The 14,856-nt window shown below is 41.5% G+C and overlaps 1 protein-coding gene across 4 annotated transcripts in view; it reads right to left on the bottom strand.

Moving 5' to 3' along the window:
- Window positions 1-14,195, bottom strand: part of USP10 (ubiquitin specific peptidase 10) — a 28,255-nt gene extending 14,060 nt beyond the window's left edge. For 2 of the 4 annotated variants that reach the window (XM_081963132.1, XM_081963133.1), the window contains exons 1-4: window positions 13,990-14,194; window positions 4,385-4,453; window positions 3,671-3,731; window positions 1,792-2,790 (exon numbers count right to left, since the gene is read on the bottom strand). In XM_081963132.1, coding sequence (XP_081819258.1) covers window positions 1,792-2,790; window positions 3,671-3,731; window positions 4,385-4,453; window positions 13,990-14,010 — 1,150 coding nt within the window. In that variant the 5' untranslated portion in view covers window positions 14,011-14,194. Of the gene's footprint in view, window positions 1-1,791; window positions 2,791-3,607; window positions 3,732-4,384; window positions 4,454-13,989 lie in introns of all 4 variants that reach the window. The other 2 variants (XM_081963130.1, XM_081963131.1) reach the window with 2 other exon arrangements.
- Between the last annotated feature and the right edge of the window lie 661 nt (window positions 14,196-14,856).

The raw sequence follows: 14,856 nt of genomic DNA, 5'->3' as shown, positions 1-14,856 counted from the left end.
TGTCCTACCCTCACATGCCTTGGAGAATAGCTTGACTCCCTCTTCTTTGTGGCAGCCCCTGAGATATTGGAAGACTGCTATCATGTCTACCCTATTCCTTCTTTTCATTAAACTAGCCATACCCAGTTCCTGCAACCGTTCTTCATATATTTAGTCTCCAGCACCCTAATCCTCTTTGTTGCTCTTCTCTGCCCTCTTTCTAGCGTCTCCACATTGTTTTTACATCGTGGCGACTAAAACTGAATGCTTTATTCCAAGTGTGGCATTATAAAGTGGTATTAACACTTCACATGATCTTGATTCTGTCCCTCCAGTGTTGGCTTTTTTGGCAGCTGCTGCACACTGCTGGCTCATAGTTAAATGGTTGTCCACTAGGACTCCAAGATCCCTCTCAGTTACTACTACTATATAATTTAAACAAACAAACAAATAAATGTCAGATTTGGGAAAGCTAAGCCAATGTCTTTGGATTGCCTTTACTTATTTGACTGAAGGGAAGAGGAAATTAAGACCAGTAGGATCTACTATCACTCATCCATAATATGCCAATTGGGTCAGGCAAGCTTTTAGCATGGTTTTATGCAAATAGGACCTAGGTTGATTTTCCACCTCAGTGTTTCATGGTTGTCCATTTCCAAATGGTCCAAGGGGATTAGAGACATGAGCAAGTTCTATTCAACCAATTTTCCCAAGAGAGTTCAGTCCCTTCAGAACAGAAAGGGGCTAGATTTCAATCAGGAGAGTGGATGGGAATTTTACAGGTCTGATATTGGGACCCGAAGGAAGTTAAACCTATAAGTGTACTTTATCAACTCAAAACAATACTAAAAACTTAACAATGTAGCATCACAGTAACACTCAATTACACATCATCTTCATTTAGGAACTACGGCTGAGGGTAGAAAATGGTCGCTAGGCAGAAAATCATGTGAGCACAATGGGCATATGGCAAAAATCATTGCATTAGTTGAGACATTACAGCGACTGCAACTTGCAATTTTACTTCCACATTCTCCACCAACCCCTACTTGTAAATGATTGTAGAGCACATGAAGTGTGATCATGTGACTGTGGGGGACAATGCATACGTAAATGTGAGGCCTGGATGCAAACCTGGATTAGTTTTTTTAACACTACTATAACTTCAAATGGTTGCTAAATGAGGCAACCAGTAAGCGAGTGCTACATTGTAATGCTATTTTAATATGTCAATGGAGATTCTCAGTCATCCAGGTCATGATTGGCCCAAAGGTGCTTTTTCAAAAGGCAACTGGACTTTTTAAGTTTTTTCCCTTGAAAATACTTTGCTTCTCATTGACAAAGCTTCTTAGGAGTGGTGCGTTGACCTAGAGGTGGAGCTCTCGCCTCACAATCAGGAGGTTGTGAATTTGATCCTAGGTAGAGGCGCATATTTCTCTCTTTGGACTTAATGAGAATGTATCTGCTGAACAAAACTCCGCATTGGCGAAAGGAAGGGCATCCAGCCATTAAACACTACTAGGTCTATTCAGTTCCCCAGGCTCCACCCTGCAAGGAATTATGAGGTCATTAAAAGATGATAATGATTCACGAAGCTTCTTCAGTTCAGTTCTTTCATTTCTCACCATTCGGCCAGAACTGAAGAAACTTCGTGGATGCGAAACGAGGGGATGGGGGGGGGAGGGGGAGCACCTTTGAGATTTTTTTTAAAAAATACTTTCTCGTTCAACCCAATACCATGTCCTCTCACCACACAATTTTCCTCCTATTTTAACCTCACTTATCTTCAGCTCAACCCTGAGCGAGTGATACCTGCAATCTTTATGGCTACAGGATCTTCAGAAACTGGAACGGGCCCCTCTTTGACGTCAACCTGTTTCTCAGGGACCACAGGAGATACGGCAGGAGGGATATACTTAGTCTCCACATAAGCCATAGGCGTGGAAACAGAGGGCTTTGAGTTGTGAAACAGACTTGCCCATGATTTTGCAGGCTGATTAACCACCATTGATCCTGGAACAGGGGTGACCGCCTCGGTCGAAGAGGGGGAGGCCTCCTCCAGCTTAGCTTGGTCTGAGTCAGTGTTTTCCGCAGTCTGCAAGTCCACCCCGTTGGCAGTTGTGCCCTCGCTAGAGCATTCAAGTGTTTGCCCATTGGTAACGCCAAGGTTTTCAGTAGTTTCAGCACAAGGCTGCACAACAGCTGTCCTTAAAGGGCTGTCTCTCTCCTGATCAGAGGAGACACAAGACTGTTCCAAATTAGTAACACTGCTTACTTCTGGCTGCCCTGCAGTTCTGGTAGCATCTAGAGCGCTAGAAACCAAATCCTCCGATACACCTTCACTACTGAAGTCCACAGAATTGTCAGGGCTGTTACAAGTCCTTGGCACATCACCTGCAAAATCTACATCGTCTATGCTGATGCTATTAAGTCTGGGCGAACCGGCATGTCCGTTGATCAAAGCCTCAGCAGGAACACCGTCGCTCACATCTTCCAAATAACTGTAATATCCGGGGGGCCTTTTCTTTTTCTTTTTGCGTTCCCGCTGTCCAAGGCTCCCAGCATCGTTTTCAGCATTAGAACCATTATCCAAAGCAAGGGAAGCGTCACTGAACTGGCAGTCAAGGGAGTTATAGTTGGTTTCGCCAAGGACATCGCTGGGTGTCTTGGGGGTCGGTGCACAACCGAGAATGAATTCCGGTGCCTGAGGATTCAGGGTGCTTGAAATACTGTAGTCGCTGTTGTTCAGCACAGATGAACCTGCCTCAATCACTTCGTTAACACCAAATTCAATTCTCTGATATTCCTCTCCTAGGAGAGAGGAAAAAATGTTACAATACACAGCTACTAAAGAAAGTGTGGAAAAAATGAATAAGGCAGAAAAATGCTTAGATTTCATGGATGCAAAAAAGCTGGGTGATTGCAAATCATTAGCTCAAATCAGATATTTAGAAAATCTCAGGGAAAAGTAAGTATAATCTAGAGTTAATTATCAGTTACCTCCTTAATATAAATACCTTAACTGGGATCACACACACACACACACACACACACACACCTATAGTGTGTGTGTGTGTGTGTGTTCATGAGAGGGGGGGCGTGGAGGGAAGGGAAGCAGGAGAGTGCACTTTGGAGTAACTGCACAGGACTGCTGTTGTACCAAGTGTGGATTCTGCCCAGTGAGAAATTCACCATGAGCAAAATATATTATTTCTAATATATCAAAGAACACAACCTAACATTATTTTTGTTTACTTCCTACGATAAAAGTTTAAATATTTTTTCTTTCAAATATTTCAAATAATATCCCTTCCCTCTCCCAACAGCAAACAATAATTACGTAAAAAGCCACTTCCATTTTCCTCAATTTCAAAGATGGATTTCATAACCAAGAATCCAGTAATTTTAAGATTTGGGAGTTCCATATAAGGAAGAATTATCATAGACACCCAAAGGGGCTCAAGATACCTAGCTGATTTAAAATTTTAAAAAATCAAAGGATCAGTGATAAAGGAGGATAAACTATTAGTTAAACGTGCTATGAAATAGGAATATTTCTGGTAATTGGGTTAGTAAGCTTAAGCTGCAAAGTAATCCAAATCCCCAAAGCTGAACTCAAGTAACGAACCTGCAATACACTGGACTTCAAAAGGGTTGGGAAAACAGTGGTGAAGAAGGAATGGCTTCTTACCATCATGGAGCTCTCCTGTGGACTTAAGACCACATGAAATGGTGTCATTGTAGGGAGGCAGCTGCGAAGAAATAGATGAAGAATTAGGGGTAAATTATTTTAACACCAGCAAGTTATTGGTTTATTAAATGATACAACGCATTTCAAATCTAAAACAGGGTTAAGATAGTAGACAACCATGTTACAGTCTAGCCTAATCTCTTTCCTCTTGAATGTTATGTGCTCCTTCTTCTATACCAGGGGTCGACAACCTTAAACACTCAAATAGCCACAAAGGTTTTAACAGGAAGTCCTCCATTCAATTCTGGAGCCGACCGGAAGTCCGGCTCCCCCACCATAGAGTCTCCTTCTAGTGTGGCTTCCTTTTTCCTGTATCTGTCCTAACTGAAAATCCTATCAATAGTGGAGTCGACCAGCGACAGGGAGCCGCAGCAGAGGGTTGCTGACCTTTGCCACAGGTTGCTGACCTTTGTTCTATACAATAGGAAAACATAGGGTTTTTTTCCTGAATTATCTGAAGTACATACAGTGGCCTTTGCTCCTGAGACTGTTAAAAGAAATTTACACATTTATCAGAGGAAAACTACTTTTAGTAGACAAAACAAACATAAGACTTAAATGAAGCAGGCTACAATGGCAGTGCTTAGGATTTATTGCTCTTTATAAGGACTAGAACTTTTTTTTCACTTTTTAAATTTTTTAATTTGTTCTTACCTCAACAGAGCAACGGGGAGTCACAAAAAACTGATTAAATTCATCAGGGCTGAATTCCCCAAAGATATACTGAAAAATAAAGCACAAAGTAAGTAATTTATGAATTTCAATAGACTCTTGACACGCTGTGGGCTCTTCAGCACAGGGCACCATAAAACCTTGCCTTTTGTTAAAAATAATGTTACTACCTTCATCAAGTCCCTTTACTAGAAAATTAAGAGGATCTTGAGAAGCTGACAAGCACCCAGTTCTGTGTCCGAAGTCGTAACAGGCAACTCAAATTACAATCTTAATATATTAGATTCTGGAAAAGCAGGCTGTATCTAAGTTTAAAAACCAATGCTACAGTCAGCTGGGGCAGTGGAGCATAGGACAGTAGGGATCTGGGCTGGGGTTACCTCCTGGGGCATACCAAGCAGCACCAGAGCCACAGGGCTACTTGCTGCCCTGCAACGCAGTGTACAAGGGAGCCAAAACGTCAGAGAAGGTGGAGGGGAGAGATAGACAGTGGGAGGAGCTGGAGACTGCCGCTTATGTAATTGAGGCTCGGGCTGGGAGGGACCAAGCCTGGAATAGTTTGGTTTGGGGTGGGTCCTCAGCTAATGACTGGTAAAATTTGCATAATGACAGCAACATGAGCTGTTGTCACTATGTAATTGACAATATGTCAATTTACAACTGCATCACTTAGTGACTGAAATTCTGGTCCTAATTGGGGACATAAATCGAGGATTACCTCTGCTAAAGTAAAATTGGTTTGGAAATCTACTTAAAGCATTTGTTAATCCATTAAGGACTCTCTAAGCAGCTGGTAGGTATCAGCTATGCAACAACTCAAAGCAAACTGACAACTTAAGCATGCTAAAAGTCACTCTCATATTTCAATGAATTTTCAACAGCGCTAATCAAACTAATTTCAACTGATACTATACTCTGGCAATATTTCGAATTACAGCAACTGGCACAACTTGCTGAACTGTAACCTGAGATGAATGTGTTAGATGAAGCTATGCAACACAATCAGTTTTAACAACGTATTCCTATATATACACATTCTTCTTAAAGGCTTAAATGTTTAATTTACCACTTTGCTGAAGTTGTGCCTCAAAATACAAACTGATTATCCCCCCCCCCAATCTTAGATTATTATTTATGCAGTAACATTTATCCTTGTACAATTATTCCTTCACAATGAGACAAAGCACGAAAACCATCTTTCCAATAGTTCAAATACAATACAATACAATAGTAGAGTTGGAAGGGACCTTGGAGGTCTTCTAGTCCAACCCCCTGCCTAGGCAGGAAACCCTATACCGTTCCAGACAAATGGATAGCCAACATCTTCTTAAAGACTTCCAGTGTTGGGGCATTCACAACTTCTGGAGGCAAGCTGTTCCACTGATTAATTGTTCTAACTGTCAGGAAGTTTCTCCTCAGTTCTAAGTTGCTTCTCTCCTTGATTAGTTTCCACCTATTGCTTCTTGTTCTGTCCTCAGGTGCCTTGGAGAAATCATTTATCTTTTGCTGAGCTGCTTAAGAATGGGCTCCTTGTTATTCAATCACAAAGACATCACACAAAACCCACAATATGGGTCAGGAAAGCATGGAGAAATAGTTCCGCAAACTTCATTTAAACAGCCTGTGCAGGTAGCCCTCTATATATATATATAATATTTGTGTTCATAGATTTTCACGGGTGTAGTAGGTATGCTGGTTTTGTTGTATTCGGGTCTTTTACTGTGTAAGATTGAGATTGTCTTGGCAATGTTTCAGCGAGGTCTCACTCGCCATCTTCAGGCTGATGTTTTTGGCTTAAGCCAAAATGAAGATGGCGAGTGAGACCTCGCTGAAACATATATATATGTTTTTTCCCTTGAAAACCCGAATACAACAAAACCAGCATATATATATATGCTGGTTTTGTTGTATTCGGGTATTTTCCCGTGTAAGGTTACACGGGAACCTTACACGGGAAAACCTTACACGGGAAAAGACCCGAATACAACAAAACCAGCATACCTACACCCGTGAAAATCTACGAAAACATATATATATATATATATATATATATATATATATATATATATATATATATATATATATATATATATATATATATATATATAAATAATGTGTTTGTGTTATATATATAATGTCAGATATCCTAAAAATGTTGCCTTACACAGCTACAGACTATTATGTTAACATCCCGTGCGCTCTTCTCTGTTTGTCTATTTTACATGTGCAGCAGAATGTAGTAAAATCCTGACATGACAAATTGACTGCACCACTCCACAAGCCACCTCTACTACTCACTGCATTGTAATTCCAGGACTGAAAAAGAATCCATTTTCTGTGGTGCTTAGATGTTATCTGAAGTTTACAGCACGAATTTCACTTTCAATAAACTACTACAATAGATAACTTTTCTGAACGATCCAGTCCAATTTACCATTCCTTTATTCCAACTTATGTATATGGTCCGCTACTTACACCAATGTTAGCGTATTGTAATAAACTATTTTATTTCCTTTGCTATTTCTTCCAGTAAGTGTTTACATGCATCTCTGCTGGACAGGCAGCAATCATTTGTTATTTCTAAATGAAAATATACTAAATTTTTGTTCTGGCTTTGGGAAACTGTAACACTGTGTTTAACTCGCTCACCTTTTGCAAGTACTTGCAGTTCATTTCTTTCAATTACAAAAGGTTTTGCCAGCAGGAAAGGGGGAAATCCACTGATATTCTCCTATCAGGCTATTCAAATAAGTCATCTAGGAATCTGCTTGACTCCCTACCTGAGCGCATTTATACTATAAGAACTTTTTTTAAAAATGCCTTTTGTTCCAGCATGACAATCCAAACAGGATAATCGGAGGATGGAAAGACAAAGACAAGGAGTGGGAGGAATTTAGTTCTTGAATGAAACTGTACTCCAGGCAGATAGTATCTACAAGATTGCGCTAATGCCTTCCAAAACCTGTAAATCCTGCTGGAGAAGTGGCAACGAATGATGGGAGGGTTGGTGTCAGCTGTTAAACAAGAAGTCTAAATATTTGTGGCCCATTTTATCTGACAATTGCCTAAGGACAGAACTGTAGGTTTTAGTGTTTTCTGGGGAGTAATAAAAGACATCCTACAAAATACTTCTAAGCTAAAAAAATCTCCAGCCAAAATAGCCCATTTAAAATTGGGTGTCATGCATCAGACTACACTAAGGCAAAAGTTGAGACCCAATTATTTTGAAACTGTGTTTTAACCCAATGGTCGCACTTTATGATGGAGACAACGGGTTTGGATTCTGACAATTGACACTGTCAGACATCTTATTCGGTTTCTTCAATCATTTTTTTTTCTTCCCCTTGTTCGGTCCAGGCCACCTTAATCAGATAGCAAGCAATTAAAGCCTCTTATCCACTCACCAATGAAAGAGGAGTACCTGATGTGCATTTAACAATCTCTCTCCTTTCACCTTGGACAAACACATATCACAATTTATTAAGTATGGAATGAGAACATTCTGGTTCTAATTACAGAAGTGTTTGAAAACTGAGAAAACTTCTCCTGCGGTGAAACACTGCTGCTATTTAAATGCTGAGTGCTACACTAAATGGTCATATATAAAGCATTATATACAGCCATAGATCAACTATTTCAACTGGACAGGAAAAAAAACCTGCGTGTCTAGCAATCCAGGCCTTTCAAACTGACCATCTACTTTGCTGAAACAGCATTAAAGTGACAAATGATTATAATCCAGTGGCTGAAAGCCAGAAAGTTCTAAATACAATGATCTGTTAAAAAGAAAAACAAAACCCTGACAACAATAAGCAAAAAGTAATATTAATAGTAAGCTGAAACTTAGATGTATGGATTAGCTATAGAAACTCACAACAGATAATTCTGCAAAAAGCGTGTTCCATAAATGCATATTTTATCATGCTAATTCTAAAGTAAGGGAAGATTGCCAAACTTATCTGGAGGAATCATAGCAAGCCAATAATTCCATACACCTTTTATTTTTACAAGAAGGCTGTCAAAATGTTTAGTCATGGTTTGTTGAATAAGCATGATGATTTGAGGCATGCATCATAGCTTGACATACTACAGGTAGTCCTCAATTTATGACAATTGAGCCCAAAATTTATGTTGCTAGTGAGAAATTTGTTAAATGAATTTTGCCATTTTATGACCTTTCATGCCACATTTGTTAAGTGAATCACTGCAGTTCTTAAACCAGTACACAGTTGTTGTTAAGTGAACCTGGTTTTCCCATTGTCTTTGCTTGTCAGAAAGGTGCAAAAGGGGACCACATGCCTGCGGGACATTGTGACCGTCATAAATGTGAATAGGTTGTCAAGCGTCCGAATGTAAATCACATGACCATGGGGATGCTACAATGATCCTAAGTGTGAAAGATGGTCACAAGTCAATTTTTTTCAGTGCCACTGAAACTTTGAATGGTCACTGTTAGTCAAGGACTACCTGTACATGAGTTTCTGCATAATGATAAGCCTATAGTACAGTACAGCTTAGCTCCGAGGTTCACAACATTGCCTAGAGAATCCGGAGTAACTGCTTATTTCCAAAAAAAAAAAAAAAAGATATACTGACTCTTATCTCAAATTGCAGAAATCACATTTCAAATCTTGCAAAGCTGCAGTGTTTTGTGAGAGCTCAGCCATTTTTTGTAAGGTTGCATTCTAAATCAAAAGGTTGCTCTGTAGATTGCGATCGACATAAAAAAAATATTGCAAAAACATTTAACTCACCACAATTCCAATTTCAAGAAAGTAACCTAAATTCCAAGGAAATTATATTCTAGAAATTCTATTTAAACAGCCTGCAAAAATATAAATAATCCTTAGGACTGCAGATAGACTGTAATAAGAATATTTTAATTAAAAAACAATTTAGTATTTCGCTTCCATTAAAATAATTGGGTTATCATCACTGGTTGTTTGTGTGCTTTCAACTAAGTCTTGACTTTTAGAGAGACAACTATGACAAGTCCATGCAGTTTTCTAGGTAGGCTTTCAGAAGTCATTTGTCATTGCCTACTTCCTAGGTTTGAGAGAGACTGTCTGTCCCAGATGGATTTATACCTGTGGCAGGACAGGAACTCACAGCTTCCAAGATTGTTTTCTAGTGCCTTTTCACTACATTAAACTGGCTCTCAATCTTGTTTTATAATTTTTTTTTTTAATTATCAAGGTGGAATAAAAAGGTTAACATGTAGTACAAGAGAACTGCCAGAAGCTTCAAGTTCAGGCACATCTTAATGTTCAGAAATTTTAAAATCCAGGCTATTAGAGATTTATAATAGCAAGATGAGAGACAGATATAATTTAGTTAAAATGGTATAAGAATTCAAGGTAATTTTAACATACACAATTTTTCTCACTTGAATAAACTGCATACATACAATCTTTGCGCATATGCACAAATATTCATGCCATGAGTAAACAGAGATTTTAAGGCAGGTATCTGCCTCAAAAACAAACTTTTCAAATTAAACATGAAGTTCAGCAGATATTACTCATTTCAGAGGAAGCAACAAATGACATGAATTTAATATATGATCATATTCCAACAGCATTTGAAAATATACTTGTAGTCCAATACACCCTAAGAGAACCAGGACAGGAAAGGCATCACAAACTCTACTACAAATAATGTAGTGCCTATTAAAAGGTAATTTTCATAATAAAAATATAGTAAATAATCACTTACAAACTGCCAATTTTCAATTTCAAAACACCACTCCCACTATTACTGACAAGACCAACCAAAAATTAAAAAACGAAAGTTCTGGAGAATTGAAAAGATTTCACTTTCCTGGAAAATAGGTATAGCATCCCTATGATACTGATGGAAAATTATCCATCAGGCTGGGACTTAAATGAAATGCAGGAGAAGCAGATTAGAAACACATTCTTTTAGGTGCTATGATGCTTTGGGCCTTTTTTAAAATCCAATATAATTACTACTATTTTTTTTAAAAAAAATCCAATATAATTAATGTATCTTTTTTGAAGCAATGTACAAGATAATTTGAAGGAACAGAAAACCTAAGGCTCCAGATACTAAATAGCCTTACTACAAATCTGTTGGAAGGGGGGGGGGGTTGGTTTTCTTGGTGCTTTCTGAGCTTGGTTGTTTTCTTACAGATGTTTCATTACCCATAGTAACATTATCAATGTACTATGCGTTTAAAAACTTAAAATATCTTGCTCTTATATTTTCTTATACTAAAGAAAGTGGCATCCTTGCGTCCTTATCCTAGAGCCATGATGGCAAACCTATGGCACGCAGAGCCATTTCTGAGGGCAGGCGAGACGTTGCCCTGTCAGGTCCAGCGCGCATGCGGTGTTGGCCAGCTGATTTTCGCCCTTGATTTCTGGCAGTTTTTCGCCCTCCCCAGGCTCCTAGAAAGCCTAGGGAGGGTGAAAAATGGACCTACCGGACCCAGCAGTAGTTGGAAAACAGGCCGTTTCCAGCCTCCAGAGGGCTCGGGGGAGGTTGTTTTCACCCTCTTTCATCCTAAGAAAGCTCTGAACACATTCACGGGGCAGCGGGGTGTGTGTGTCACGCATGCATAGGGGGCACGGCGGGCACACGAACAATAGTGCACGCGTGCATGCTTTTGGCACCCAAGGCGAAAAAGGTTCACCATCGCTATACTAGAGACTGTTGCAACTATCCATTTATGCATGCAAATTAAGATTTTTTTCCCACTTTCTAGTACCACAGTAGTGCCTCTAACCTTTCAAAATGCAAAAAAGAATCACTCTTTTTCACTGGCTAGTTCTACTACTTCCATATACTAGGACTAGAAATTAAAAATCATTAACGATGACTAAAACTATCCCTATGAAATGGATTAGACTGTGTTGTCCAAGGCTATATAGTGAACTTTATTACTGAAAAGTACTGTGATCTTTGCCTTCTATTAAAATTTAACACTTTAACCACTACACAAAATTGGGTCGGTATTGCAAAACCACTTTTAAGATTACTTTGATTTTAAAAGCATACAATCAGGAAAACTTCCACTGGAGAAGTTAAATGCACCCTGCTTCATGATGAAACTTACAATCATTGCTGAAACTTATTTAACTGAATCAGGATCTAATCAATGGTTTAGTATCATCTTCCTTTTGGCCTGAGAATTAGAGAAGCAAGCCATTCTGAGTTCCTACAAATAGGATGTCAAAAGTTATCATGGCCTCTTTTACAATGCAGAACAGCACATGGTAGAGATACAAAGCACAATTCAGATTTCTGGCCACATAGAGGCAAGATATGAAATTGGGGTTTATATGGCTGGCAGTTATTACTATTTCAATTACAACAAAAAGGAAATGTAAGTACAGGATATATGAGATTTGTGTATACAAATATAGGCATCAACTAATTCGATCAATTCAGCAAGTAACACCATGAAAATGCAATATCTACATGGATTTGCAAGAGCTATGTGTAATTGAGTGTCTCCCAGAGCCAGACTGATTGCCTTTCAAGAAGTCATTCAACTTTAGCTTCCTATGCAAAAACTGGTTAGCTACTGAAGTAACAAAACCTAAGGAGAAAATATTGCTTTTAAATATGTATATACAAATAAATATAAAGACCAAAATTATATTTGCTAAACTGAGTAGACAGAATTCATGACTTGAGGTGTGATACACAATAAAAGTTGTAAATCTCCTAGATTTCCATAAATTAAGATAGCACAGCACAGCCCCCCCCTTTTTTTACAACTATGTATTTCCTAACTATTATAAATAGGAACGTAACCAAATTGCTTTTTGGATTATGTTTTACATCTCATCCTACAGGTAAAAATGCCACATAAAAATCAAAAGGAAATGAGGAGACACCCAAATCTAGATGTAAAAACTCTCTTTGCTACCTAAACAGCATATCATCACTTTAAAATACAGCATTCCAGTAACTTTTCCGGCTGCATTCCTAACAGCGTGTTTGAAAAACTACAACTGTGAGCAGAGAAAACAAGTATCTAAGAGCCAGCAAAAGGAAACCTTTCCCCTCCCCCCCATACTGCCGTCAGCAAATGCTAAAAAGTTCTGCTCAATAAAAAGGGAAGATGCCAAAAATCTGTCTTACCTCTATTCATACCCAAAAGTTATTATTCTCCTCTTTGCCCTTAATCCACTGCTACAAAAACATGTAAATTCATTACCAGCTCTCCTCCCAAAACCAAAGCTATTCATCACCTTTTTCCTGTATGTATGCATGTATGTGTGCATATAGGCGAGTACTGAATTAAGAGTTGTATAATATATGTATATATCATATATATGTATGCATGAATGGATGCACAAAGGCAAGTATTGGTTAGAATTGAACATGGTTATATGTATACATAATATAGCACACATGTATGTATACATATCACATGCATTTATGCATGCATATAGGCAAGTATTGGATTAGAATTGAATGTGGTTATATGTATACATAATATAGCATACATGTATGTATGGAGATATGTCTGCATATAGACAAGTATTGGATTAGTGTGTGATTGTGTGTATATACATATACACATAACACATACATGTATGCATGCATATAGGCAAGTCTTGGATTAGAGTTGAGTGTGGTTGTGTGTATACATAACATAAATGTATGTATGCAGGTGTGCATATGGGCAATTACTGGATTAGTCTGGTTGTGTCTGTATATGTATATATAACACATATATGTATACATGTGTATGTATAGGTGAGTATTGGATTAGTGTGTGTGTGCGCGCGCACCCAGACATACTCACACATCTACATATGCATGTGTTTGTGTGTGTATAGGTGAACACTGAATTATTGTGTACGTGCACGTGTGTATACACACACACACACAATCTACCCCCCCCCAACTCCAATCCAATCCTCCCCCTCTTACCTGGACTTTCAACCCAACACAGGCCAGCCTAAGCAAGGCACCCAAACCACAAGGAGAACGAGGCCTCCTTTTCCTTCCAGTTAGCAAATAAGCCCACTCCCCACTAAAGACAAAGGGCAGCCCACCCATTCCCTGGAGAGGAAAATCCCCCTCATCCCCCCACCCAACCATTTGAGGTCCGCGTCCTCAAACCCCCAACCCGCACTGGAAGGAAGGAGCCCCTGGCCCTGCCCCAAACGCCCCGGGGCGAAAGAGGTGGGAAGCGGCGGAGAGAGGAAGCGAGGCCCAGCCGAGGCAAGCCGCCCCTCCACGAGGTCGGCGCCTGAGCCTCCAGCGGGGCCTCCGCCCGCCGTCTCCGTCCTCGCTTGACAGAGGGAAGCCCTCTCCCTCCCCCACGACCGCCATGCGGCCGCCAAGCCAGCAGGCCCGCCTAGCCCCGGCCGTGGTGCAGCGAACGGCCGCCCCACTGAAGGGCCCCGCGGGGGAAGGGGAGGCCCGCGCGCGCCTTCCATCCTCCCCTCCCCGCACCACATAACCCATCAGTCCCGGCTCCCTTTTTCCCGCCCGAGAGCGTCGCCGGGGCCTCGGAAAGGCTCCGCGGGGCTGCAGCCTCGGAGTCAGGCCCGGCCCAGTCAGTGTGTTCCCGCCCCGGCAGGGAGGGCCCTCGGCGGTTTTACCTGAGCGCCGTGGACCGCCATGGCGCCCAGACCCCTCGCTGAGGGAGAAGGCGGCCGCGGCGGCGGGGCTCAGCCGTCTCCCTCAGCGCCTCACGCGGCGGGCGCCGCCGCCGCCATCTTCTCGCTCGCTCGGTCGCTGCTGGCAAAGGCGCACGGCCGCCACCACACACGGCGAGCGGGCGGGCGGGCAGGGGAGGGGCGGCCGCGGCGCCTGCGCACCAGAGGCCCGCGCGCTTCGCGGCACGCGCTTTGCGATCCCACAGGCGGTCTCGCCGGCTCGCGGGTGAGCCACTCCTCCACTCCCCCCTCTGCGCATGTGCCTTTCCAACGGATGAGGCCGGGAAGGGAGGCCAAGTGCTGGCTGCGCAGGCGCGCGACGAAGCGTCGGGGCGGTCCGGTTAGAGGGGGAGGGAGAGTTGAGGCGACTTGCGCAAGTGCGGTTCGCCTCCAGAGGCGTTTCCTATACCGTCAGTCATTGATCGGTTTGTGGGGCCCCGACTTAGGCATGGTGGTGGGAGTTCTTATCTCACGATGCCCTGGAGGGGGTTGACCTTATTCGTTACGGGAAATGAACGTATGAATGAATGCGAGGGAAAACGATTGGCACGCATCTCCTCATGGTGGTGGGGAACGGGTGTCCAAACACGCGCGAGGGAGGCATGTCGGCGCATGCGCATTTCGGCCATCGCGAGTGAAGAGAGCCGTCTGCGCATGGGCGCTTATTTGAATACATTTTTGCGCTTGCTCCGGAGTGGAGAGAGGTGTGGCTTCTTGCGCGACGAGAAGGGAGGTTGATTAGCACTACGCAGGCGCCGGGCTTTACCCAGAGCACGTGTTGGATGGAGCGGTTCTAACAACCAAAGAAAA

Source organism: Natrix helvetica (assembly GCF_964273705.1).
Source record: "Natrix helvetica genome assembly, chromosome: 10".
Lineage (NCBI taxonomy): Eukaryota > Metazoa > Chordata > Lepidosauria > Squamata > Natricidae > Natrix > Natrix helvetica.
Note: the sequence above shows the minus strand (reverse complement) of the source record. Positions and strands in the feature narration are given on the sequence as shown.